We start from the raw sequence: 25,813 nt of genomic DNA on the forward strand, positions 1-25,813 counted from the left end.
TTTGGGATATGTTTTATAGCAGAAAGTAAAAAAATACATTTTTTTTTCACAATTTTCAGTATTTTTTCATTTATATAATAAAAAAAAAATTAAAAAAAAAACACCCAGAGGTGATCAAATACCAACAAAAAGAAAGCTCTATTTGTGTGAAAAAAATGACAAATTCATTTGTGTACAGCTTTGCAAGACCGCGCAATTGTCAGCTAAAGCAGCGAATGGCCTGGTCATGAAGGGGGTAAATCTTTTCCGGAGCTGAATTGGGTAGGCAAGAAGCAGAACAGATTAAAGATCAAAGTTCCAAGTGGTTCTTTGCAAGTAGGAGCCACAGTGCTGAGGATGTTCCTTCAAAGCTTTGTGAATACGAAAGAGAGGGTGGAGCGCGAGCAACACTCCACCTAGAAGAGGACCCCAGCGACCAGTCCCACAGCATTAGCCCCTTCCACGGCAAAGGTACCCAGAAGTAAGTGAGGTTGCTCCCAGTTCTTCGGCCCAACTGGCCTACTCATTGTGTAAAAAACTGGGCAAGCACTGAGGCAATGCCAGCAGCACCAGGAAAATGCTCCACAACTAACTTTGATCAGAACGGAGTCTGGAAAGGGCACTCTGCGGAACCCAAGGTCCCTTTCAGGCAATCCCCAATACAGCGGAGGGTCCGCATGCAGCACTTTGAAGCCAGGCAACCACACCAAGGAGCTACAACTGAAGAGACAAAGCTCCAGCAGCGAAGTAGAGAAAAGTCTCCACTGAAGGAAAACCAAAGAAGAGTTAGAGAAAAGACGTCAATCCTTGTAGGACACCAGCAAAATAACGGAGGCATGCTGGTAGTGGGAGGAGTTATCTTTGGCTGGCCTACAGTTTGCTAGTGTCCCAATCCTCCTGTAGGTGGCAGTATAACCCAAATGTTAAAAAGTTCATTTGTCCCTCAATGGATGAGAAAAAAAAAAAAAAAAAGCTAAACCGTGAATCCATTACCACAATCCCTTCTTCCCTATCATTTAGTACATTCGACTAATTTTACGTATTTATTTTACCTGTCTGGCTGCGTGTTCTGCTTTTTAAGACGACTGGGATGAAGTCTCGGAAATTGTTTTTGGGTTTTCTCTCTGGCGTGGCTGCAGGAAAGAAAAAGAAAAAACAATTTTTCCAGGTGGATCAGCTTTGTCAGAGTAGTGGAATTCTAATCTTTAAGTGAATACCTGGTTAAGATATGAAATAGAACTAAATTATTACTTTCCTTACCACTGACTGCCTGTAGCTGCTACATCCGCTAGGGAGCTTATTCTTTTGAAAAACAGGCTTACTGGTAAAAAAGGAAAGAAAGCCTAAAAAAAGAAAAAACTAACGCAGCCATCACATCTAAGAGTAGTAAGCTGCAATGTAATAAAATGTTTGCTTTTGGGTTGAATATTGCTTTAAGATAATCCTAGTTACATTATATGGGCAAACGTTTGTGGACACCTGACCATCACACCTCTTGTTGGTGTTGTTGGGAGATCCCATTTTATAACCATGGCCGTCAATGTAGAGTCGGTCCTCCTCTGCAGCCAAAACAGCCTCCACTCCTCTGGGAAGGCTTTTGAAATGTGCCTTTGGGAATGTATGCCTATTCAGCCAAAAGAGTATTTGTGAGGTTAGGTGCTGACGTTGGATGAGAAGATCTGGCTCACAATTGGCTTTGCAATTCATCCCAAAGGTCTTCGGTAGGGTTGAGGTCAGGGATCTGTGAAGGCCGCTTGAGTTCCTCCTCACAAAAACTCATCAACCCATGTCTTTATGGAGCTGGCTTTGTACACAAGGGCACAGTCATGCTGGAGCAGAGAAGGGTCTTCACCAAAATGGTTGAGACAAGGGTGGAAGTGCACAATTGTCTAAAATGCATTTTTGGGATGTAGTATTAATCTTCACTCGAAACGCATGGACTCAATCATTTGGAGAAGGTGTCCAAAAATTTTTGACCATATGCATGACATGCAAACAAAAAACTAGCCTTAAAATGTTTCCTTTTAGTATGTTAAATATACAAATTGAAAGTTGAGTTCTGTTTGTTAAGTGCATGAAAAATACAGTCCGGTCCATAAATATTGGGACATCGACACAATTTTAATCTTTTTAGCTCTATACACCACCACAATGGATTTGAAATGAAACGAACAAGATGTGCTTTAACTGCAGACTTTCAGCTTTAATTTGAGGGTATTTACATCCAAATCAGGTGAAAGTGTAGTGTACAGTGTAGGAATTACAACAGTTTGTATATGTGCCTCCCACTTTTTAAGGGACCAAAAGTAAATGGGACAGACTAACAATCATCCATCAAACTTTCACCTTTTAATACTTGGTTGCAAATCCTTTGCAGTCAATTACAGCCTGAAGTCTGGAACGCATAGACATCACCAGACGCTGGGTTTCATCCCTGGTGATGCTCTGCCAGGCCTCTACTGCAACTGTCTTCAGTTCCTGCTTGTTCTTGGGGCATTTTCCCTTCAGTTTTGTCTTCAGCAAGTGAAATGCATGCTCAATCGGATTCAGGTCAGGTGATTGACTTGGCCATTGCATAACATTCCACTACTTTCCCTTAAAAAACTCTTTGGTTGCTTTCGCAATATGCTTCAGGTCATTGTCCATCTGTACTGTGAAGAGCCGTCCAATGCGTTCTGAAGCATTTTGCTGAATATGAGCAGATAATATTACCCGAAACACTTCAGAATTCATCCTACTGCTTTTGTCAGCAGTCACATCATCAATAAATACAAGAGAACCAGTTCCATTGGCAGCCATACATGCCCGCGCCATGACACTACCACCACCATGCTTCACTGATGAGGTGGTATGCTTTGGATCATGAGCAGTTCCTTTCCTTCTCCATACTCTTCTCTTCCATCACTCTGGTACAAGTTGATCTTGGTCTCATCTGTCCATAGGATGTTGTTCCAGAACTGTGAAGGCTTTTTTAGATGTTTGGCAAACTCTAATCTGGCCTTCCTGTTTTTGAGGCTCACCAATGGTTTACATCTTGTGGTGAACCCTCTGTATTCACTCTGGTGAAGTCTTCTCTTGATTGTTGACTTTGACACACATACACCTACCTCCTGGAGAGTGTTCTTGATCTGGCCAACTGTTGTGAAGGGTGTTTTCTTCACCAGGGAAAGAATTCTTTGGTCATCCACCACAGTTGGTTTCCGATGGTCTTCTGGGTCTTTTGGTGTTGCTGAGCTCACCGGTGCGTTCTTTCTTTTTAGGGATGTTCCAAACAGTTGATTTGGCCACTCCTAATGTTTGTGCTATCTCTGATGTTTTTTCAGCCTAATGATGGCTTGCTTCACTGATAGTGACAGCTCTTTGGATCTCATATTGAGAGTTGACAGCAACAGATTCCAAATGCAAATAGCACACTTGAAATGAACTCGACCTTTTATCTGCTCCTTGTAAATGGGATAATGAGGGAATAACACACACCTGGCATTGGAACAGCTGAGCAGCCAATTGTCCCATTACTTTTGGTCCCTTAAAAAGTGGGAGGCACATATAAAAACTGTTGTAATTCCTACACCGTTCACCTGATTTGGATGTAAATTAAAGCTGAAAGTCTGCAGTTAAAGCACATCTTGTTCGTTTCATTTCAAATCCATTGTGGTGGTGTATAGAGCCAAAAAGATTAGAATTGTGCAGATGTTCCAATATTTATGGACCTGACTGTATAAGTTGATCCCGCCAGGATATCTAAGCCTATGAACACTGCACTTTTATCTCAAGGAACCTAATCAGTAGTGGTGCACCGAAATGAAAATTTCAGTGCTGAAACCGAAAATTCAGGATGCACTTGGACGAAAACCGAAATGGACATTTTTTTTTATTTTTTTAAATTAATGTGGCTGGCGTTTTTGCATTGATGTCAGCATAGGGGGCGTGATGTTGCACTGAAGTCAATAGGGGGCATTTCTGCACCGAAGTCAATGGGATGCGATTTTGCACCGAAGTCAACAGGATGCAATTATGCATCGAAGTCAACGGGACGCAGCATGCCATCATCTGCACCTTTTTTTTTTTTTCTAGTGGCAGAACTCCAATAACTATTTTGCGTCCGATAATTTTCGGTGGCTGATATATCTGTGCATCCCTACTAAATCACTCTTCCCGGTTCTTATCATAGTATACAAAACACCTCCTTTAAATTGTTGTAGAGATGCTCTATAGTTCAGCACAAGACCACTGGGCAGGGCTGACACCAATCCCCGGGATTAAGTCCAAAAGAGTAAATTGGGTACATTACTGGAAGATCAGCAGGTATTTCTCTTTAGTTGCAGGGATAAAACATGGGTAAATGTGCATTTATTTCAGATATGTAATGCATAAAAAGGCATATTTTTACTTACCATAAAATCTATTGGAGTATTAAGGAATACAGGAATTTAAATACAGACAGGTTATACTGCCACCTACATGAAGATTGGACACTAGCATTGGACACAGTACAACCCTTCCTCTACAGTACCCAGCATCCCTCCGTTTTATGGTAAAGCAATACAAAGGGTAAGAAAAAAAAAAGCACAACACATTGGTGAGACCCCCCCCCATGAACTCCAAGATACAGATTTTATACCAGGTAGAAAAATCAAAATTTTTTTTTTCATTGAGGGACACAGAAATTCAGATTCAGTCGAAATGTCCAAAAGAAGTCAAACTGAGGGACAGGACACTCTGCAAAAAAACAGCTACAGGCCTCATAGGGAAGACTGGGGAAGGCCTGCAGCCCAGAATCTACTTGAAGGACCAACAACCAAAACGAAAGGATGAGGACAGGTCCCTGAAACAAAATAGAGCAGAAACCTGACCTTAAGAGCCAAATTCCTGTCTAGACTCAGCTGCAGGAAGGAGAGAATTTGTTACACAAGAGAAACTCCTCTTAGGGTGGAAGCCACACCATATGAAGTATGCTTTTCACGTCCAATGAGAGACCATGCGGAAAGTGGACTTCTTACTTTTTAAACACTGTAGGAATCGCCAATTCGGGGGGGTTCCCTGGTTTCTCAGAACCTGCGTTTCAACAGACATGTCTTTAAAGCCAGTGACCGTAAAGTGAGATGGCAGATTAGTCCTTGAGACAGAAGATTCAGACAGACAATCTGGTAGAGCCCACCAAGCATCCACCAGGAGTCTTATCAGATCAGCGTACTCCATCTGCCTGGACCACCCTTGAAAAAATGAGGACCACCGAAATGCAAAGCACAAAAAAAGACTTTTCAGGGAGGAAATGCACAGAACAGAGTATACTGATCCCACGGAGCATCTCATGCTTCCACTACAGGATCTCTGTACCTGGAGACAAACTTGTCCACTTTATTGTTGAACCTGTAGGCCACGGAGTCCACATTTGATGTTACCTGGAGGTGTTACTCAGGTCCTGGTACAGGGACCACTCCCCAGGTCCACACATTGCCAGATGAGGAAGCCTGCCTGCCAATCCTGTGATATACACAGTTGACAGTCTTTGCGATGTAGGAGCGCTGAACTCTATGCAGATGCGTTATTACTCAATGGGTGGTTTACAGTTCTAGAAGTTGCCCACCAGCAACTGTGGGGTCTTGCTGGACTTCCAGAGGAGTTTATTGAGGTTTTGAATGGATGGGATTGCACACCAGCTTGTACAGAGCTTTTAAAAAAAAAAGATTTTCATTTTGTAGCAGCCAACATGTTTTGGGGGCTCAGCACTCCCCCTTCATCAGGCCTAAAAACCAGGTGATGTAGGCACGTGGATTTGAAAAGCCTTGGTGAAACGCATTGGGGTTATGGTGGGCAGTTACAGACTGCCCGCCATAAGTCGCTGATCGCCATTACTAGAACAAAAAATAAATAAATACAAATTCCAGTATATTATATTGTATGTATGTATGTATGTAGATATCGATATCGATATATATATATATATATATATATATATATATATATATATATATATATATATATATATATATATATATATATATATATATATAGTAGACGCTATAACTTTTGCTTAACTAATCAATATACGCTTATTGGGATTTTTTTTTACCAAAAATATGTAGCAGAATACATATTGAAATCAAAACGTGTAGCCCTTAATGATTAAAGTGCAAAAAAAACAATATAATGCAATAAAGATGAAAACGTGAAAAAAAAAAGAAAAAGAAAAAAGAAAAAAAAAAAAAAAAAAAAAAAAAATTGGTAATAGGCCATGTGTCCCAATTCCACATCCATAAGGCAGAAGAAGTCCCATTGGACGAAACGTACGTCAGGCTAGGCACGGAGCAGTGGTAACGTCCGAACACTCGTGAACGGTGCTGGACAAAACTAATTTTTCCATTTTGAGCCTAATTTTATCGTTTTTGTTGCAAGTACAACTTTTAACCACTTAAGGACCGAGCCTCTTTCTGAGATTTGGTGTTTACAAGTCAAAAACAGTTTTTTTTGCTAGAAAATTACTTAGAACCCCCAAACATACATTTTTATTTTCTAACACCCTAGAGAATAAAATGGTGGTCGTTGCAATACTTTCTGCCACACCGTATTTGCGCAGAGGTCTTACAAGCGCACTTTTTTTGGTAAAAATACACTTTTTTGAAATTAAAAAAAAAATATAAGACAACAGTTAAGCTAGCCCAATTTTTTTTTATATTGTGAAAGATAATGTTATGCCGAGTAAATTGATACCCAACATGTCATGCTTCAAAATTGCGCCCGCTCGTGGAATGGCGACAAACTTTTACCCTGAAAAATCTCCATAGGCGACGTTTAAAAAAAAATTCTACAGGTTGCATGTTTTGAGTTACAGAGGAGGTCTAGGGCTAGAATTATTGCTCTCGCTCTACCGATCATGGCGATGCCTCACATGTGTGCTTTAAACACAGTTTTCATATGCGGGCGCTACTGACTTATGCGTGCGTTTCTGCACGCGAGCTCGGTGGGGCGGGGCGCGTTTAAACATTTATTTATTTCTCATTTATTTATTTTTTTATTTTTACACCGTTTTTAAAAAAAATAAATAAATAGTCACTTTTATTCCTATTACAAGGAATGTAAACATCCCTTGTAATAGAAAAAAAAAAGCATGACAGGACCTCTTAAATATGAGATCTGGGGTCAAAAAGACCTCACATCTCATATTTACACTATAATGCAATAAAAAAAAAAAAAAAGTCGTCATTTAAAAAAAAAATGGCCCTTTAAGAGCTATGGGCAGAAGTGACGTTTTGTCATCGCTTCCGCCCAGCAATTGTATGGAGACGGGTGGGGGCAAGACGCGATCACTGGAGCCGTCAGCAGCGGTGGAGGGCAGCAGATTGCGGGGGAGGGGGGCCTCTTCCGCCGCCGGTAAAAGTGATCTTGCAGCAAATCCGCCACAGAGACCACTTTTATCTTATAGTGGACCGCACGCTGAAGAAGAGGATACCGGGGTTGTGACAGCTAGCTGCTGCAATAACGTTATCCTCCTTCAAACAGCCGACGTAAAACTGCGGCGGGCGGTCCGTAAGTGGTTAAGGGCCATGGGCGGAAGTGACGTTTTGACATCGCTTCCGCCCTGCAATGGTATGGAGATGGGTGGGGGGGCCCATCTTCCCCTCACTCGTCTCCATACCCAGCCAGCAGAAGGACCCGATCTCCTCTGCCGACAGCTCCGGTAAGGGCAACGGAGCACGGCAGGAGGGGGGCCCTCTTCTGCCACCGATAAAAGTGATCTCGCGGTGAATCCGCCAGAGACCACTATTATCGGAAACCGGACCGCCGGCCGAAGAGGAAAATACCGGGGTTATGGCAGCTAGCTGCTGCCATAACAACGATTTTCCACTTCAAAGTGAGGACGTATATTGGCGTGCGGCGGTCCGGAAGTGGTTAATAAACTTGTGCGTGCTTTTAAAGAATATTGCGCAAGGAGTTTATCTTCCTCTTTCGTATGATGAATGTGTGACCGGACTGGTGACCTGACTCTGAAGTTTCCTTGACTGATGATGATAACTGTGGGGTATACATCTGTGGAATCCAATTAAGCAGGCTGGGTAGTGGATGCGGTTGAGCCCATAGTGAGGGGTGAAAGCTCACTAATGCACATATAGACCCCTGGAGGGTCTAAAACATTTGGTAAGCAGATAGGGGTCTTCACACATTGAGCATTGGATCAGCACACGTTTTGAGTTCACCTTATGGATGTGGAATTGGGACACTTGGACTATTAACAATTTTTATTTTTTCACGTTTTTACTTTACTAGAGGATTTTTTTTTTTTTTTTGCACTTTAATCATTATTAAGAGTATGATTTGACAGTGCTACACGTTTTGATATTAATTTTTGTTATGGAGTGTACATTGTTGTGAGAGCTGCTGTCAGTCACCGATCATCCGTGTCATTTACATAAATTGTATTTACGTTATAAGCACTTCGCAATATCGCTTGTTTACTATTTCAGAATACATATTGGCCTAAATGTATAAAGAATTTTTTTTTTTTATTGGATGTGTTTTATAGCTGAAAGTAAAGAATATGTTTTTTTTTTATTTTTTCAAAATTGTTGGTATTTTTTTGTTTAAAACGCAAAAAAACAAAAAACAAAAAAAACGCAGTGATGATCAAATACACAAAAGAAAGCGCTATTTGTGGCAAATGATTTTTAGTTAAAATAACGCAGTGCAGCATCACAAAAAAATGGCCTAGTCATAAAGAGGGTAAGTCTTCTGTAGGTCAAGTGGATATTAAACAGAGAAGGCTCCACCGACAAGTCCTCTATGGGTGTCCAGGTCTTCACCCCATCAGCATCTGTCATTAGGATCTTCCAAAAGAATGAAAAGACTGCGCAGTTCCAGAGCCGGATTCCTGAGCCAAGGACAACTTTGGTCCTCAGTGCCAAGAAACTGAACTGACTTGTCGCCATGAAAGAATGTTGCCTTGTATTGGTCTGAAATAAAGCTGGGCAAATGGAACTGCTTTGCAGGCTACCATCAGACCAAGGACTCTCGTGCAAAAGTAGAAAATCCTACAACTCCTAGACAAAAGCTTGAAACTGCTATCATGGGAGTCTCCTCTAGACTGAGTTGTGTCCAGGACTAGACCCATATACTCCAAACAATGAATCCATTCCAATGATGATTTCTGAAGGTTCAGGATCCAACCGATTCACCGTAACGTCTGGACCAGCCTTTAACCTTTTCAACACAGAAAAACCCTTGAAATATGTTCCCATCTCAGGGAACCCCATATCTATAACTTATGATACATTAGTGATGGTCATTGGGAAGAATGTCCCTTACACTTGTGGTCATTGGGAAGAATTACCCCCCTTACAAATAGCTAAAAAGGTCATTGGTTTCAATGGGAACTTAACGGAGAGGCAGAAATTGCTCAAGGAACCCCTAGCAACCTCTGGAGGACCGCCATGCAGGTCAAAGGCTTCTTACGTTTCACACTCCCATAACGTTTTCTAAAATGCTCCACATGTGTACGGACAGGAGATCTATGAAGGATAAGAGACAGGGAGCTTTCAGGAGACTGTCACAGCTAAAGATTTGCCTCAAACGTTTTCTAATGAAGGGATAAACTGCAGCTTTAGCAAGACTTTGCCCAATCGGCCAAGTTTTGGCAGAGTAAGCTCACAACCAGGATGGGTGAAGAGCATGACCTGCCAGCGAGAATAGAGCTCTAGGAGGTCTTCCAAACATCAAAGACCAGGTGCATCCTCTACCAGCATAGTAGTGGCTTTATTATGGTGGGCTGCTGCTGGATCCATAGTAGGGGTAGACCACGTCTTTACAAAGTTTTCCTCGAACAGGCACACAGCTGATACGCACTTGGAGGCAGAGCGAACACCTATCAGGGTGACTCCAATCTCCGTAAAGGAAGACTTAGAACAACAGATGCAATGGGAAAGTCTTTGCGGTCTTAGGGGTTCTAAAAAGACTCAAGATTGGAAGCAGCATTTGCAGATTTTTCTCAATTTTGGAGTAAAAGCCCAAGACTGACTCCTTCTGGATAAACTCATCAGGCAAAGACTGAAGCGACTCAGAATCAGACACAACCTTTGCGGCAGATGTCTCAGAATCAGTTAAGGCCACAGAATCTTCGGTGCAAAGAGCAGGAGCAGAAACGTCCTATGCGGTTAGCATTAGGAAATAACCGATTTTGCACATGAATTCTTGCATGACTGTGGTTCACTTGTTACCAGAACAGAGTATGGAAAGTGTCCTATGCGGAACCCAGGGCATTCCAAAAGCCGGCCTAAGGGCGGCCATGCTGGGATTACTGCAATCTAAGAAAAACAGCTCTAGCAGCAATGTAACAAAGAGCTTTGATTGACGAAAAATGTTGAAGGGTAAGAAAAAAGGTGCTATCAAACTTCAGAATTAAAAGATGTCCACCCTCCCAAAGAAGTCCACCATCCAAATGATGACCACCCTCCCAAAGAAGTCCACCATCCAAATGATGACCACCCTTCCCAATGCTGCATACCATCTTAAAGATGTCCACCCTCCCAAAGATGTCCACCCTCCCAAAGAAGTCCACCATCCAAATGATGTCCACCCTCCCAAAGAAGTCCACTATCCAAATGATGACCACCCTTCCCAATGCTGCATACCATCTTAAAGATGTCCACCCTCCCAAAGAAGTCCACCATCCAAATGATGACCACCCTCCCAAAGAAGTCCACCATCCAAATGATGACCACCCTCCCAAAGAAGTCCACCATCCAAATGATGTCCACACTCCCAAAGAAGTCCATCATCCAAATGATGACCACCCCTCCCAATGCTGCATACCATCTTAAAGATGGCCACCCTCCTAAGGCTTCATGTACACTAGCAGCTAGTAAACTTGAGTTTAGGAGCTTTTGGCATTTTTTTTGCCAAAGCTCCCAAACTCAACGCCATAAAAGCCTATGTGTCCGTGTACACATAGACTTTCAGCAGGTTTTAGGAGCTGTTGTGGTTAGGGGAGCTTCAACCTCTCTCTCTCCTGAACGTGGAAGAATCGCATTCAGGACAGGAACGCTTTGACTGTCGGCCGTTGGAATGTGCAAACCGAGGCAAAATCGTGATGCGATTTTGCCACGGCAAATGTAGGCAGGGTGTACATGAAGCCTAAAGCTGTCCACCCTCCTACCAAAAAAAGAACTGAGGCAGTTTGGTAGGCTGACAAAAATGTCAGCAGTAGAAAGGCTAATCCTCGGCTGGCCTACAGTTTGTTTTCCCAACGTTCGATCCCTCTGTAGGCAGCAGTATATCCCCAAATGTGAAAGACTTTCAGTGTCCCTCAATGGACGAGGAAGCTCCATGTTTTACAAACTAAAAAGATTTCTGCTTTTTATTTTTTTTTTAACCAGACTCCGAACCTTCATGAAAAATACACACCAGTTACTTCAGAAATCTGATGCATTCCCTATTGCTGGGAGGTGACACAAATTTAGCATGTACGAAGGCAACAAATGTAAATTCAACATGGGGCAAGAAGATCAGCATGGGGATCAGCGCGGGGCAAGAAGGACAGCATGGGGATCAGCGCGGGGCAAGAAGGACAGCATGGGGATCAGCGCGGGGCAAGAAGAAGATCAGCGCGGGGCAAGAAGAAGATCAGCGCGGGGCAAGAAGAAGATCAGCGCGGGGCAAGAAGAAGATCAGCGCGGGGCAAGAAGGACAGCATGAGGGAAGGATGTTCAGCGCGGGGCAAGAAGAACGTTCAGCGCGGGGCAAGAAGGACAGCATGAGGGAAGGACGTTCAGCGCGGGGCAAGAAGGACGTTCAGCGCGGGGCAAGAAGGACGTTCAGCGCGGGGCAAGAAGGACGTTCAGCGCGGGGCAAGAAGGACGTTCAGCGCGGGGCAAGAAGGACAGCGCGAGGGAAGGACGTTCAGCGCGGGGCAAGAAGGACAGCGCGAGGGAAGGATGTTCAGCGCGGGGCAAGAAGAAGGACAGCACGGGGCAAGAAGAAGGACAGCACGGGGCAAGAAGAAGGACAGCACGGGGCAAGAAGAAGGACAGCACGGGGCAAGAAGAAGGACAGCACGGGGCAAGAAGAAGGACAGCACGGGGCAAGAAGAACATTGTAGCGCATTCGCACTTTATACTCCATGCACTCAAGAGGACTTCATAGTACTGCAACCCTCCAACTAGGGACCATAGGTAAAACAGTGGCGGAACAGTCCCCGGTAAATAGGGGCAACGGCACAGGGTTATAATTGTGCACAAACAGAGCCCGATCCATCAATCGACTAATCTACAGATAGCACATTATAATCAATGCACTCAAGGGGACTACATAGTACGGAAACTCACCAGCCAGGGATTGGCTAGAACAATGGTGGAATGGGCGCACGGTTGTTACCAGAATTGGGGGTAACCGTGCGGGTCTATTGTGCACAAATAACAAAAAAAACTTGATCAACTGACTAATCTACAGATATCACATTATAAATCCATGCACTCAAAGGGCCTACATATGTAGTACTGAAACCCTCCGGCTGGAGATCGTAGGTAAAACAGCGGCGGAATGAACGCATAGTGGTCCCCCTGTAAATGGGGGTAATGGGGCGGCTCTTTTTATTGTTCACAAACAGACCATGATCCATTAATAGACTAATCTACAGATAGCACATTATAATCTATGTATTCAAGGAGATCTACAGGAGTCCTGAAACCCTCAGGACAACGATCGTTCCAGGATCAGCACTAAACAATAGCAGAACAGACGCACAGCACTCACCTGTAAATGGATGCAACAGCGCACAGCTATCGTGTACAAACCTTATCAATTGACTAATCTACAGATAGCACATTATAAATCAAAGCACTCAAGGGTCCTATATAGTACCCTATGGCTAGGGATGGGAGGTAAAACAATGGCAGAATGAACACAAAGTCGGCACCTGTAAAAGGGGGTAACCACGCAGGCCTATTACAGTAAACAATTAACAGACTCGGATCCATTAAATAATCTACAGATAGCACATTATAATCCATGCACTCAAGGGGTCCTACAGAGTACTGAATCCAATCAGCTAGGGATTGGAGTTAAAACATTGGCATAATGAATGCAAAGCAGTCACTTGTAAAACGGGGTCAACAGTGCAGGTCTGTTATTGTGCACAATTAACAGATCCTGATCCATCAATCAACTAATCTACAGATAGCACATTATAATCCATGTACTCAAGGGACCTACTGAATCCTTCAGACTTGGGATTAGAGGTGCAAAAATGGCAGATTGGATGCACAGAAGTCACCTGAAAACTGGGGTAAGAGTCCACGTCTATTGGGCACAAACAACAAACTCTGATCCATCAATTGACTAATCTACAGATAGCACATTCCACGGGGCCTAAATAGTACAAAACCCTCTTGTCAGGGATCAGCATTGAACAATGGTTGAACTGATTCAGTGGTTACCTGTAAATGAAGGTAACAGTGCAGGTCTGTTATTGTATATAATTAACAGACCCTAATTCATCAAATTAAATAATCTACAGATAGCACATTATAATCAATGCACTCAAGAGGGCCTACAGAGTACTGAATCCTATCAGCTAGGGATCGGAACGAGCGCAAAGCAGTGACCTGTAAAACGGGAGTAACAGCTAAGGTCTGTTATTGTGCACAAATAACAGATCCTGGTTTATAAAAATCAACTAATCTACAGATAGCATATTGTAATCAATGCACACAAGGAATCCCTCCGACTTGGGATCAGAGATAAAACAATGGCAGAACGGACGCACAACGGTCACCCGTAAATGGGGTTAACAGTGCAAGTCTACTGTACACAAAAAAAACAGACCCCAATCCATCAACTGACTAATCTACAGATAGCACGTTATAAGAGACCTACAAAGTACTGAAACCCTCCCAGCTATGGATCAGAGGCAAAACAGTGGTGGAACAGACACAACAGTCACCGGTAAATAGGGGTAATAGCGCAGGTTTTTTTTTTTTTTCTTCACAGACCCCGGGGCCATCAATGGACTAATCTACAGATCACACATTCAACCACTTGGCGCCAGCGCTATGGGCGAAAGACAGTTACAGAGCAGGCTTAAATTGCCGTGAGGGCGTTTAATGGCGTCCTTCCGTGCCCCCCGTCCCCTGTGGCGCACGGGCGATGTGCACTGTGATCGCCGAGTCCTCTGGACTCGGCTGACCACAGATCAGGGTAAAGGGCCAATCACAGCAGCCCTTTACCACGTGATCAGCTGTCAGCCAATGACAGCTGATCATGGAAGTAAACAGGAGCCGGTTAGCGTCAGGAAGAAAGCCTTTCATTGGATTCTGTTACAGGGACATCGGCCCCCTCAGTGCCCACCAGTGCTGCTAATCAGTGCCACCCAGTGCAGTCTCATCAGTGCAGCCCATCAGTTTCCATCAGTGAAGGAGACAAATGACCTCTTTGCCAAATTTTATAACAAACGTTTTGTTTTATTTTCTAAATTTTCTGTCTTTTTTTGTTTGTTTAGCAAAAAATAATAAACCAAGCGTTGATTAACTACTTCCCAACCGGCCACTGCACAAAAAACGGCCAAATGGGCGCTTCCTCCTGAGTAGACGTTCCTGAACGCCCCTCAGAAAGAGCAGGCTCGCCCAGGCCTGCGATCCCAATGCCTGTCACCCGGACACAGTGCATCTCAGAGGGCTCTGTGATTGGACACAACCGTCATGTGATCAGGAGGGTCAATCACAGCCATCATGTGATGTAAATAGAGAGCCGGTTGCTAGGCGATTGGCTCTCCTTCTCCTCACATGGAGCTGGTCAGTGAGGAGAAGGAGATCAGTGTGTATGAGCTGATTTTTACACACTGATCACCCAGCTAGTGTCCCCAAAACAGTGTCACCACACAGTGTCACCACACAGTGCCCCCAAAACAGTGCCCCCAAAACAGTGTCATCACACAGTGTCCCCAAAACAGTGTCACCACACAGTGTCCCCAAAACAGTGCCACCACACAGTGTCCTCAACAGTGTCCTCACCAGTGTCCCCAACACAGTGCCACCACACAGTGTCCTCAACACAGTGTCATCACACAGTGTCCCCAAAACAGTGTCATGACACAGTGTCCCCAAAACAGTGTCATGACACAGTGTCCCCAAAACAGTGTCATGACACAGTGTCCCCAAAACAGTGTCATGACACAGTGTCCCCAAAACAGTGTCATGACACAGTGTCCCCAAAACAGTGTCATGACACAGTGTCCCCAACACAGTGTCCCCAACACAGTGTCATGACACAGTGTCCCCAAAACAGTGTCCCCAACACAGTGTCACACAGTGTCCCCAAAACAGTGCCACCACAGTGTCCTCAACACAGTGTCATCACACAGTGTCCCCAAAACAGTGTCATGACACAGTGTCCCCAAAACAGTGTCATGACACAGTGTCCCCAAAACAGTGTCCCCAACACAGTGTCATCACACAGTGTCCCCAACACAGTGTCATCACACAGTGTCCCCAAAACAGTGTCATCACACAGTGTCCCCAAAACAGTGTCATCACACAGTGTCCCCAAAACAGTGTCATCACACAGTGTCCCCAAAACAGTGTCACCACACAGTAAAAACACCTGTCCCACATATATGTCATCTACCCACATCTGTCATTGATCATCGGCACAGATGATCATGTACAGATGTGCAAAAATTTTGTACAATAGATCCTGATCCATCAATCGACTAATCCACAGATAGCACATTATAATCAATGCATGATCATCTGCGCACCTCTCTCCATGATCATCTGCACACATCAGTCCATGATCACACAAACCAACTATAAAAACTTATCAGGATTTTTTTTTACCAAAAGTAGTATAGGGCGTACACACGGTCGGACTTTGTTCGGACATTCCGACAACAAAATCCTAGGATTTTTTCCGACGGATGTTGGCTCAAACTTGTCTTGCATACACACGGTCACACAAAGTTGTCGGAAAATCCGATCGTTCTGAACGCGGTGACGTAAAACATGGACTATAAACGGGGCAGTGGCCAATATCTTTCATCTCTTTATTTATTCTGAGCATGCATGGAACTTTGTCCGTCAGGTTTGTGTACACACGATCGGAATTTCCGACAACGGATTTTGTTGTCGGAAAATTTTATATCCTGCTCTCCAACTTTGTGTTTCGGAAAATCCGATGAAAAATGTCCGATGGAGCCCACACACGGTCGGAATTTCCGACAACACGCTCCGATCGGACATTTTCCATCGGAAAATCCGACCGTGTGTACGGGGCAGTAGTATACATTTTGACCTAAATTTATTACGAAATTTGATTTTATTGGATTTCTTTAAAAACAGAATTTTTTTTTCTAATTCGCTCTTTTTTCGCTTAGATCACAAAAACAAAACAAAAAACCTGGTGGCGAATAAATACCCCCAAAAGAAAGCTCTATTTGTGTGAACAAAATGATAAAAATGTCATCTGGGTACAGTGTAGCATGGCCGCTCAATTGTCATTCAATATATGACAGCGATGAAAGCTGAAAGTTGGCCTGGGCAGGAAGGGGGGGGTGACAGTGCCCGGTAGGCAAGTGGTTAAAGGGCCTACATAGTACTGAAACCCTCTAGATATGGACTGGAGGTAAAACAATGGTGTAACAATGCAGAACGCTCAGCTGTAGATGGGGGTAACGGTGCACGTCTGTGCAGAGACAAAACCACCAACCCCCGAAGGAGGTATTGATTACAGTCCATGTGACACCGGGACAAAAAACAAAAATGGAACATGGCTGGGGCAGGGGTCGCCAAGGCAAGAAGGGATTAGCAATGAAAACATCAAAAAAAGTTAGGTTCACACCAGTCTGGCTTCACGTGATAAAGGGCATAGCGCCAGGTGGCCCATTCATTAATCAGGCTGCCTAGCACACCCTGTACATGCAGGATTTTTGGAAGCGCAGAGCACATTGTTTGCGTCGCGCTGCAACAAAAGTGCGCTAAGAAGGTGTGTTGGGGCGCCGTCTAGAATAAAACGCTACAAAATCACATAAAGAGGTTTTGGTTTCTCGCTTTAGGATGGAACGTTCCTTTAAGTTAATTTTAACCCTTTTCACATTGAACCACCTAAAAGGCAGGGTCTCTCAACCAGGGTTCCATGGAACCCTGGGGGTTCCTCCAAACCATGGAACCCAAGGGTTCATCAAGAGGTTGCTAGGGGTTCCTCAAGAGGTTGCTAGGGGTTCCTCAAGAGGTTGCTAAGGGGTTCCTCAAGAGGTTGCTAAGGGGTTCCTCAAGAGGTTGCTAAGGGGTTCCTCAAGAGGTTGCTAAGGGGTTCCTCAAGAGGTTGCTAAGGGGTTCCTCAAGAGGTTGCTAAGGGGTTCCTCAAGAGGTTGCTAAGGGGTTCCTCAAGAGGTTGCTAAGGAGCAATTTCTGCCTCTCAGATAAGTTCCCCCTGACGCCATTGATCTTTTAAGCGATCTATAAGGGGGGGGGGTAGGTCTAGCCCATGACCTCAAGTGTGAGGAACATTCTTCCCACTGACCATCACACCAAGGTATCAGAAGTTGTAGATATAGTCATCTATAGCAGAGGTTCCCTGAGACCAGAAAGTTATTTCAAGGGTTCCTCTGTGTTAAAAAGGTTGAGAAACGCTGAACCTAAGGCGTTAAAAAAAAAACAGAACTGAAGAGATCCTTCCTATTTATTGGTTGATGGCAGTCCGACTTTAGTGCAGGCCGGGACCGTAAACGTGTCTCTCTGCTGCCCATTGATCAACAGTGTCAGCAGAGCGCGGTTCAAGGAGAGGTAAGAGGGCCCCCTCGCCGAGCGGACGGAGAGAGGCAGGAAGGCGGCGTGTGGTATTAATAAACAAGTCTTTCTAGATGGGAAACGCAGGAGGGAGAAGGGACCACCTTCTCCGACAGGAAGTGTGACTGGGGACACAGGAAACCACGCTAACTGCCGACCGCTGACTCTGTTAAGTAACATCCTCCCGATATAAAACATACAACACTAGTTTTTTTTAATTAGAATCTGATGATAAATAAACAAACGATCGCAATCAGCGAGAGCGGCCATGTTCAGGTACAACACACGCAGGATTTTCATTGTCTTTAGCTGTCTGTTTAAATAACAAACCCCCCCCAAAAAAACATAGAATAATATTAAAGTATAACTAAAAGAAAAACTTTTTTTTTTTAGTTTTGTATAGAGTAGAGAGGGATTAGAACCCCTGTCAGTTTTTATTGCTGTCTGTGCCCCCATTAGGGAGATTCGCCCTCTCTATCTGTCCTGTTTATCATTGAATGTGAAAGTAAAAGAAAATCCTAAATTTTGGGTTGTCCCCAGAACAGTAATAGAGGGGAAATCTTCCAATGGGGACACTCGTTCTGGTGACCTGGGGGAGTCCCCAAGGAATTCCCTCAATTTGCAGAGATTTCCTCTCACTTCCTGTTTGGCTATGGGACAGGAAGTGAAGGGAAATCTCCCCAATGGGACACAAATGGTATAACCCCCCCACACACACACACACACACACACTGGGTGGGATCTAACTGCCCCTGACATCACAAGTGACACCAATACACTGATCATTGTTAATACTGTACACTGTCACTGTACTGACACTGGCTGGGAAGGGGTTAACATCTCGGGTAATCAAGGGGTTAAATGTGTGCCTAACAATGCGTCGTGTGTAATGTGTGCTGCTTTTTACTAAATCTGTTTCTTACCCCTGCTTTGCAGGACTAATAAACAGAAAGATCATTCCCTCTGTGCAGAGCTCTGTGTTGATTGCCAGCACAGGGCTCTGAGCTGTGATTGGACACAGCCGACCAGCAGGCCCCGGTCATAAAACATTGGCTGGGACCTGCTGACAAAACTCCTACTGTGTACAATCACAGTGGAGGCGGGCACCTTAAAACCAGTGCGGGACGCTCATCCGCCATGTATTGGAAGTGGTCAGGTGCTGAACCACTTCAATACAGGGCACTTTCACCCCCTTCCTGCCCAGGACAAGTTTTCAGCTTTCAGCGCTGTCGCACTTTGAATGACAATTGCGCGGTCATGCTACACTGTACACAAACTAGATTTTTATCATTTTCTTCCCACAAATAGGGCTTTCTTTTGGTGGTATTTGATTACCCCTGGGGTTATTTTTTTCTAAACCAACTAACAAAGACCGAAATTTTTGGAAAAAAAAAATTTTTTTCTTCGTTTCAGTTATAAAATTTTGTTCTCCTTCACTGATGGGCACAGATGAGGTGGCACCGATATGTAGAATTGATGGGCACTGATAGGCAGCACTGATATGCAGCACAGATGGGCACCAATAGGCGGCACTGACAGGCGGCACAGATGGGCACTGACAGGCGGCACAGATGGGCACGGATGAGGTTTTGACAGGTGTTACTGTAGGGCACTGACTGGCACTGTGGTGGACACTATATGGCACTTTATTGGGCACTGATAGGTGATCCTGAGGGGGCACTGACTGGGTACCTTTTTGGCACATCTGATGGGGCTGTGCTGATATAATCAATGTGCTGATTATCAGCACAGACCCCCTTCTGACAGGGAGACCCGCCCATCGGCACCGATCAGCTCTCCGTCAGCGCAAACCGAGGAATGCCGTTTACTGGCAATTCCTGGTTCACGCGATGATCAGCTGTGATTGGTCACAGCTGATCACGTGGTAAGAAGCCTCTGACAGAGGCTTCTTATCACGATCGGAGATCAGTCTGACATGCCGCACTCCCGGGATGATTATCCTGCTGTACGTCATATGATGCTCAGTCAGGATAACAGAACCATCGCCCGGCCGTCATTCTGCTATAGGCCGGGAGGGAAGTGGTTAAAGCTGAATTTTATCTGCTTATATATTTTGTCTTTCCTGGTACCTCTGTTCCCCCTCAACATGCTAATGTCAGGCTTAATGTGTAACTAAAGGCAAAAACGTATAAAAACACATCTGGGTTTTTTTTTGCCATCTGTGTTCTATAGGGGGAGACTTCCCTGCACTTCCTGTCCCATGGCCAAAAACAGGAAGTGGGAGGAAATCCCTTCAAAATGAGTGAATGCTGGGGCCTCACCAGAACTAGTGTCCCCATTGGAAGTTTTTCCCTCAATTACCATTTTGGTGTCAGCACAAAATTTGGGATTTACTTTCACTTTCAATGATCACAGTAAACAGGACAAATAGAGAGGGGCGAATCTCCCCAACGGTGGCACAGACTGCAATAAAAACTGACAGGGGTTCTAATCCCTCTCCACTCTATCCAAAACTAAAAAAAAGGTTTTGACTTTAGCTATACTTTAAATAAAATCCTTCCATTTATATTTTGACCCTGTGATGTCATCGCTGGGTCTCTGTGATTCTCTATGCAATGTGGGCAGATCGTGGCTGGTGGGAGGGGCCAGTAAGGTGCTGTACATAGTTTCCTGAAAACATCACAACCCCCCCCCCGGACTAAATTCTCCCCTCATAAGTCCTCAGCCCCGATTCAAGCAGTAGGCTGGCTCTTGGGAGGAGTTATGCAAATATAAAAAGGCCTTGACGGGAGGGCATCAGTCTGGAGGAGGCCTGGGCGTTCCCTTAGTGTTGAACAGAATGGGAAAAGGTTGTAACTGTTCAGAAAAGTTCGTCAATGGAGACGCAAAAATCAATTAAAAAAAAAAAAACAAAAAAGAAAGAAGAAAAAAAAAACCTTTTCAGTCTAGTTTTTAAATTCGTGTCCTCACTAGTGAGATTTCTCCTCACTTCCCGTTTTGGTGACACCCTGGGTGTGTGTCAGTCTACCTGGGATTACAGTACTATACTGCAGCGGTCTCCCAAAGCCTCCCATGAAATCTCAAACACAACTGGTTCTGATAGGAAAAGAATGGTCCTTACATTGGCGGTCAGTTGGGAGAATGATCCTTACACTGGAGGTCAAAGGGTAGAACGTTCCTTACACTGGAGGTCAAAGGGTAGAACGTTCCTTACACTGGAGGTCAAAGGGTAGAACGTTCCTTACACTGGAGGTCAAAGGGTAGAACGTTCCTTACACTGGAGGTCAAAGGGTAGAACGTTCCTTACATTGGAGGTCAAAGGGTAGAACGTTCCTTACATTGGAGGTCAAAGGGAAGAACGTTCCTTACATTGGAGGTCAAAGGGTAGAACGTTCCTTACACTGGAGGTCAAAGGGTAGAACGTTCCTTACACTGGAGGTCAAAGGGTAGAACGTTCCTTACATTGGAGGTCAAAGGGTAGAACGTTCCTTACATTGGAGGTCAAAGGGTAGAACGTTCCTTACATTGGAGGTCAAAGGGTAGAACGTTCCTTACATTGGAGGTCAAAGGGTAGAACGTTCCTTACACTGGAGGTCAAAGGGTGGAACGTTTCTTACATTGGAGGTCAAAGGGTAGAACATCCTTACATTGGGAGGTCAAAGGGTAGAACGTTCCTTACATTGGAGGTCAAAGGGTAGAACGTTCCTTACACTGGAGGTCAAAGGGTAGAACGTTCCTTACATTGGAGGTCAAAGGGTAGAACGTCCTAACATTGGAGGTCAATGGGAAGAAGGATCCTTACATTGGAGGTCAATGGGAAGAAGGATCCTTACATTGGTAATCAGGGGGAGAAATATGACCCATGACTGGGTGGTCAGTGGGAAGAATGCTCCTTATATTGGTGGTCAGTGGGAAGAATGTTCCTTATATTGGTGTTCAGTGGGAAGAATGTTCCTTACATTGGTGATCAGTGAGAAGAATGTTCCTTACATTGGTGATCAGTGAGAAGAATGTTCCTTACATTGGTGTTCAGTGGGAAGAATGCGCCTTACATTGGAGGTCAATGGGAAGAATGCCCCTTACATTAGTGATCAGGGGGATAAATATGACCCATGACTGGGTGGTCAGTGAGAAGAATGCTATTTACACTGGAGGCCAAAGGGAAGAGAACTCCTTACATTGGTGGTCAGTGGAAAGAATGTCCCCAACATTGGTGGCCAGATGAAAGAATCCCCCTTACAGACAGCTAAAAGGATTTCTGCTGTTATGTCACTGAATCTGCCAAGTGCCGCTGGCTGTGGAACTATGGAGGCACCATCAGATGGAAGGTCAACAAGCCACAGCTCAAGGAACCCCCAGAAACCTCTGGAGAAACCCTGGTTGGACAAGGCTGACAGACATAAATTAACACAGCTCAGACACATGGCCCCACAAACAAGGACGGTGGGAGTGGGGGCGAAGGGCTTTGGTAAATGAGCCTCTCTACGTGCCGGTCAATACCAAGAAGTCTCCAGTGTTCACCAAAGAACGATACTAAAGAAAAAAATAAATAGATCTCACCACTGCAGGACCTTAGAGAGGATACGGTTTGAGTTCCTGGGTCTGCTAGGTGTTGCTTCTGTCCCTGTTGGACCCCATTTTATATCATAAAGGATAAAACAGGAGAAGTGGGAACACCCGAGAACACCACTGTCAAAGCAAGAGAAAGTAGAGCAGGGTGGTCTCACAACTTGGTGACAAGCCAGAGGGTAACCTCTCCCACCACATTCCAACCATAGCTGAAATACCAGACGTTATTCTTCCAACCTGCCCCATTTCGGAACAGCCTCACCCAAGTTTTCTCTCCTTACCCAGGTCGTACTCAGGATCCAGAGGCTCGCTCTTTATCACCTTCCTCCTCCGTCTCCTGGTCCGGCCGACAGCTGGCTCCTTCTTGGACTTTGCCGCCTTGGGTTCCTTCTTCTCAGGGCCTGCGGATGCTGACCGTCTCCTCCGCTGAAATAAAACAGGATACAAAAGTAAGCAAACAGCGGGCAACCTTGAGGAGGAGGACTACGCCGTCACCATTCCTGGACCCAGCGGAAATAAATGGAGGGAATTTAATGAACAACTCCAGCCAACCTGGTTTTAGTTTTGAAAAAAGAAAGACAGCATGAAGAGCGCCAAACCACAAAACGGTTCAAGTAAACCGTTCATCAAAAACAACTCCACGCGTTTCGGGAGTCCAAATGCTCCCTTCCCTTCATCAGGGGTTGGATGTTATATATATATTTTCTTGTAAGGACTCAAACAGCACAATTACAAACTGAATCTATAGGACAATGACGTTAGGGTCACAATATCGTAAATGGATACCACTGTTGGATCTATATTTCGAATACTGTATCACTTTGGACTCCCCTATGGTTCGGCGCTGTTCAGCGATCTATCTCTTCATGGGGAATGTAATAACACTTCAGTGCTCACACTGATGCTGCCCAACTCAAGCGGGGAAACGCCAGACAAAACTGTAAAAAGAAGACAGAGGAGGGTGCAAATGCCCATTGGATTACCACCACCAATTCTTATTAAATACAAGAGCCAAAAACATTCACACAGACTTGAGAAAGTACAATCATTTCAAAACTCAACTCCAGCTTTAGGCGGTGCCAGAATTGCTGCGTTTGGAAAATTGACGTGTTTCGGGGACATGCCCCCTTCCTTAAGCTCAGATTTGAGAAAGGGGGCATGTCCCCGAAACGCGTCAACTTTCCAAACGCACCAATTCTGGCACAGCCTAAAACTGGGGTTGAGTTTTGAAATGCTTGTACCTTCTCATGTTTGTATGTTTTTGGCTCTTGTATTTGATAAAATCTGGCGATGGCAATGTACAAGGCGCTTGTGCCTTTCCTGTGTCTTTTTACAGTTCTATCTCTTCCTGGATTCTGAGGACCTCAGTTAGGGTGATCCTGCCAGACAAGAGCAGCCTCCCCCGGCCATCAAGCCTTCAAACAACTTATATACAATAAAACCATAATAAATAAAACATATTTACAAAAGAATTGAAACCGATTATACAAAACAAGAACATAATAAATGGTACAAACCAAATTGCGCACAACACAATCCCTACAAGAGAGCCCGACTAAGGAACATCACCATCACCATGCATGTAGCCTTTTATCAAAAATATATTTGATCTTGAAAATCTAGGGGAGTGAATCAAGAATACAAAAGAAAAGCCGCACACCCCGAGATCGACAGGCAGCAGCTACAAAGTCTTGATATTCCTTCATGTCCTTATCCAGGCCTCCTGCTGCCACCTGCCTTTCTCAAGACCCTGAATCTTCCCAACCTCACCCAGAATGCCCTGCACCACCACTTCGACAGGGAGGATTTTACTCCGTAAGGATACCCGACACCGTGCACTCCACGTGAAATAACGGACTACTAGACTAACTAAAAAAAAGTGTTTTCAAATCATAATCCTGACGAGTCTGGAATACCCCATACACCCACTCTGCATAACTCATATGGGGGAGGAGGGGTTCCCACCATCCCTGTGCTGAGTTCCTGGGTCTGTACACCTGCTTTGCCCATTATGAGGAATTCCCACCATCCCTGTGCCCGGTCCCTGGGTTTGTTCACCTGCTGTGCCCATTATGAGGGGTTTCCACCATCCCTGTGCTGAGTTCCCAGGTTTGTACCCCTGCTGTGCCCATTATGAGGGGTTCCCACCATCCCTGTGCTGAGTTCCCGGGTCTGTACACCTGCTGTGCCCATTATGAGGGGTTCCCACCATTCCTGTGCTGAGTTCCCGGGTCTGTACCCCTGCTGTGCCCATTATGAGGGGTTCCCACCATCCCTGTGCTGAGTTCCCAGGTCTGTACCCCCGCTGTGCCCATTATGAGGGGTTCCCACCATCCCTGTGCCAGGTTCCTGGGTCTGTACACCTCCTGTGCCCATTATGAGGGGTTCCCACCACCCCTGGGCTGAGTTCCCGGGTTTGTTCACCTGCTGTGCCCATTATGAGGGGTTCCCACCATCCCTGTGCTGAGTTCCCGGGTCTGTACACCTGCTGTGCCCATTATGAGGGGTTCCCACCATCCCTGTGCTGAGTTCCCAGGTCTGTACCCCTGCTGTGCCCATTATGAGGGGTTCCCACCATCCCTGTGCTGAGTTCCCAGGTCTGTACCCCCGCTGTGCCCATTATGAGGGGTTCCCACCATCCCTGTGCCAGGTTCCTGGGTCTGTACACCTCCTGTGCCCATTATGAGGGGTTCCCACCACCCCTGGGCTGAGTTCCCAGGTCTGTACACCCGCTGTGCCCATTATGAGGGGTTCCCACCATCCCTGTGCTGAGTTCCCGGGTCTGTACACCTGCTGTGCCCATTATGAGGGGTTCCCACCACCCCTGGGCTGAGTTCCCGGGTTTGTTCACCTGCTGTGCCCATTATGAGGGGTTCCCACCATCCCTCTGCTGATTTTATTTATTTTACATGCTGGAGAACGTAACAGAAAGAGCTGGAGCACACAAAGGTGAGTGGGAACACAACTAAGCTCCCAGGGGAACAGGAATAGAGCCAGGAACTGCGGTGGGATGACCTCACTGTTGGGAGTGTCCAGGACATAGAAGACTCCGCCCACCAGGCTCCACCTGTAATTTACTCAGAGAAAAGCAATACGATCCAATATACACATGACCTTCTGATGTCAGCATAACCCTTTAAATAAAGTACACTGGGAAGACAAGCCTACAAGACGTCGCCAGAAGAAAGGGACCTTAAACCCCAAACATGACATATATTGCAGCTTATCCAATGACTAGATGTAGTGGCTGCATTCATTTTCTTTTTTAGGCTTTCTTCCTCGATTTTCACTTGGTGATCTGGTAAGTAGCACACCTCCTGTATTAGAGCGCCTCCCTTCAGGAGGAAGGAGCACAGCAGACCGCAGCATTGTCAGTCTGGGGGGGGGGGGGGGGGCATGTGTTAGATGGACTAGCACATTTAGATACACTAACAAATTGAAGCCAAACTCCAACTCACGCTTTATAATCAGTTACAACAAACTTTTTTTTTTTTCCTTTTTGGGGATAAAGGTTTTGCATGAATAAATAAAAGCTG

The 25,813-nt window shown here is 45.1% G+C and overlaps 1 protein-coding gene across 1 annotated transcript in view; it reads right to left on the reverse strand.

Annotated features, from left to right (window-relative positions):
• The window catches only part of BCORL1 (BCL6 corepressor like 1), a gene marked incomplete in the record, with an annotated part of 153,659 nt that overhangs the window by 43,916 nt on the left and 83,930 nt on the right, over positions 1 to 25,813 (reverse strand). Inside the window, 2 exon segments of the mRNA XM_073598146.1 lie at positions 1,032 to 1,112; positions 22,559 to 22,703. Of these exon segments, the coding sequence (XP_073454247.1) occupies positions 1,032 to 1,112; positions 22,559 to 22,703 (226 nt within the window).

Source organism: Aquarana catesbeiana, linkage group LG09, assembly GCF_042186555.1.
Source record: "Aquarana catesbeiana isolate 2022-GZ linkage group LG09, ASM4218655v1, whole genome shotgun sequence".
NCBI lineage: Eukaryota > Metazoa > Chordata > Amphibia > Anura > Ranidae > Aquarana > Aquarana catesbeiana.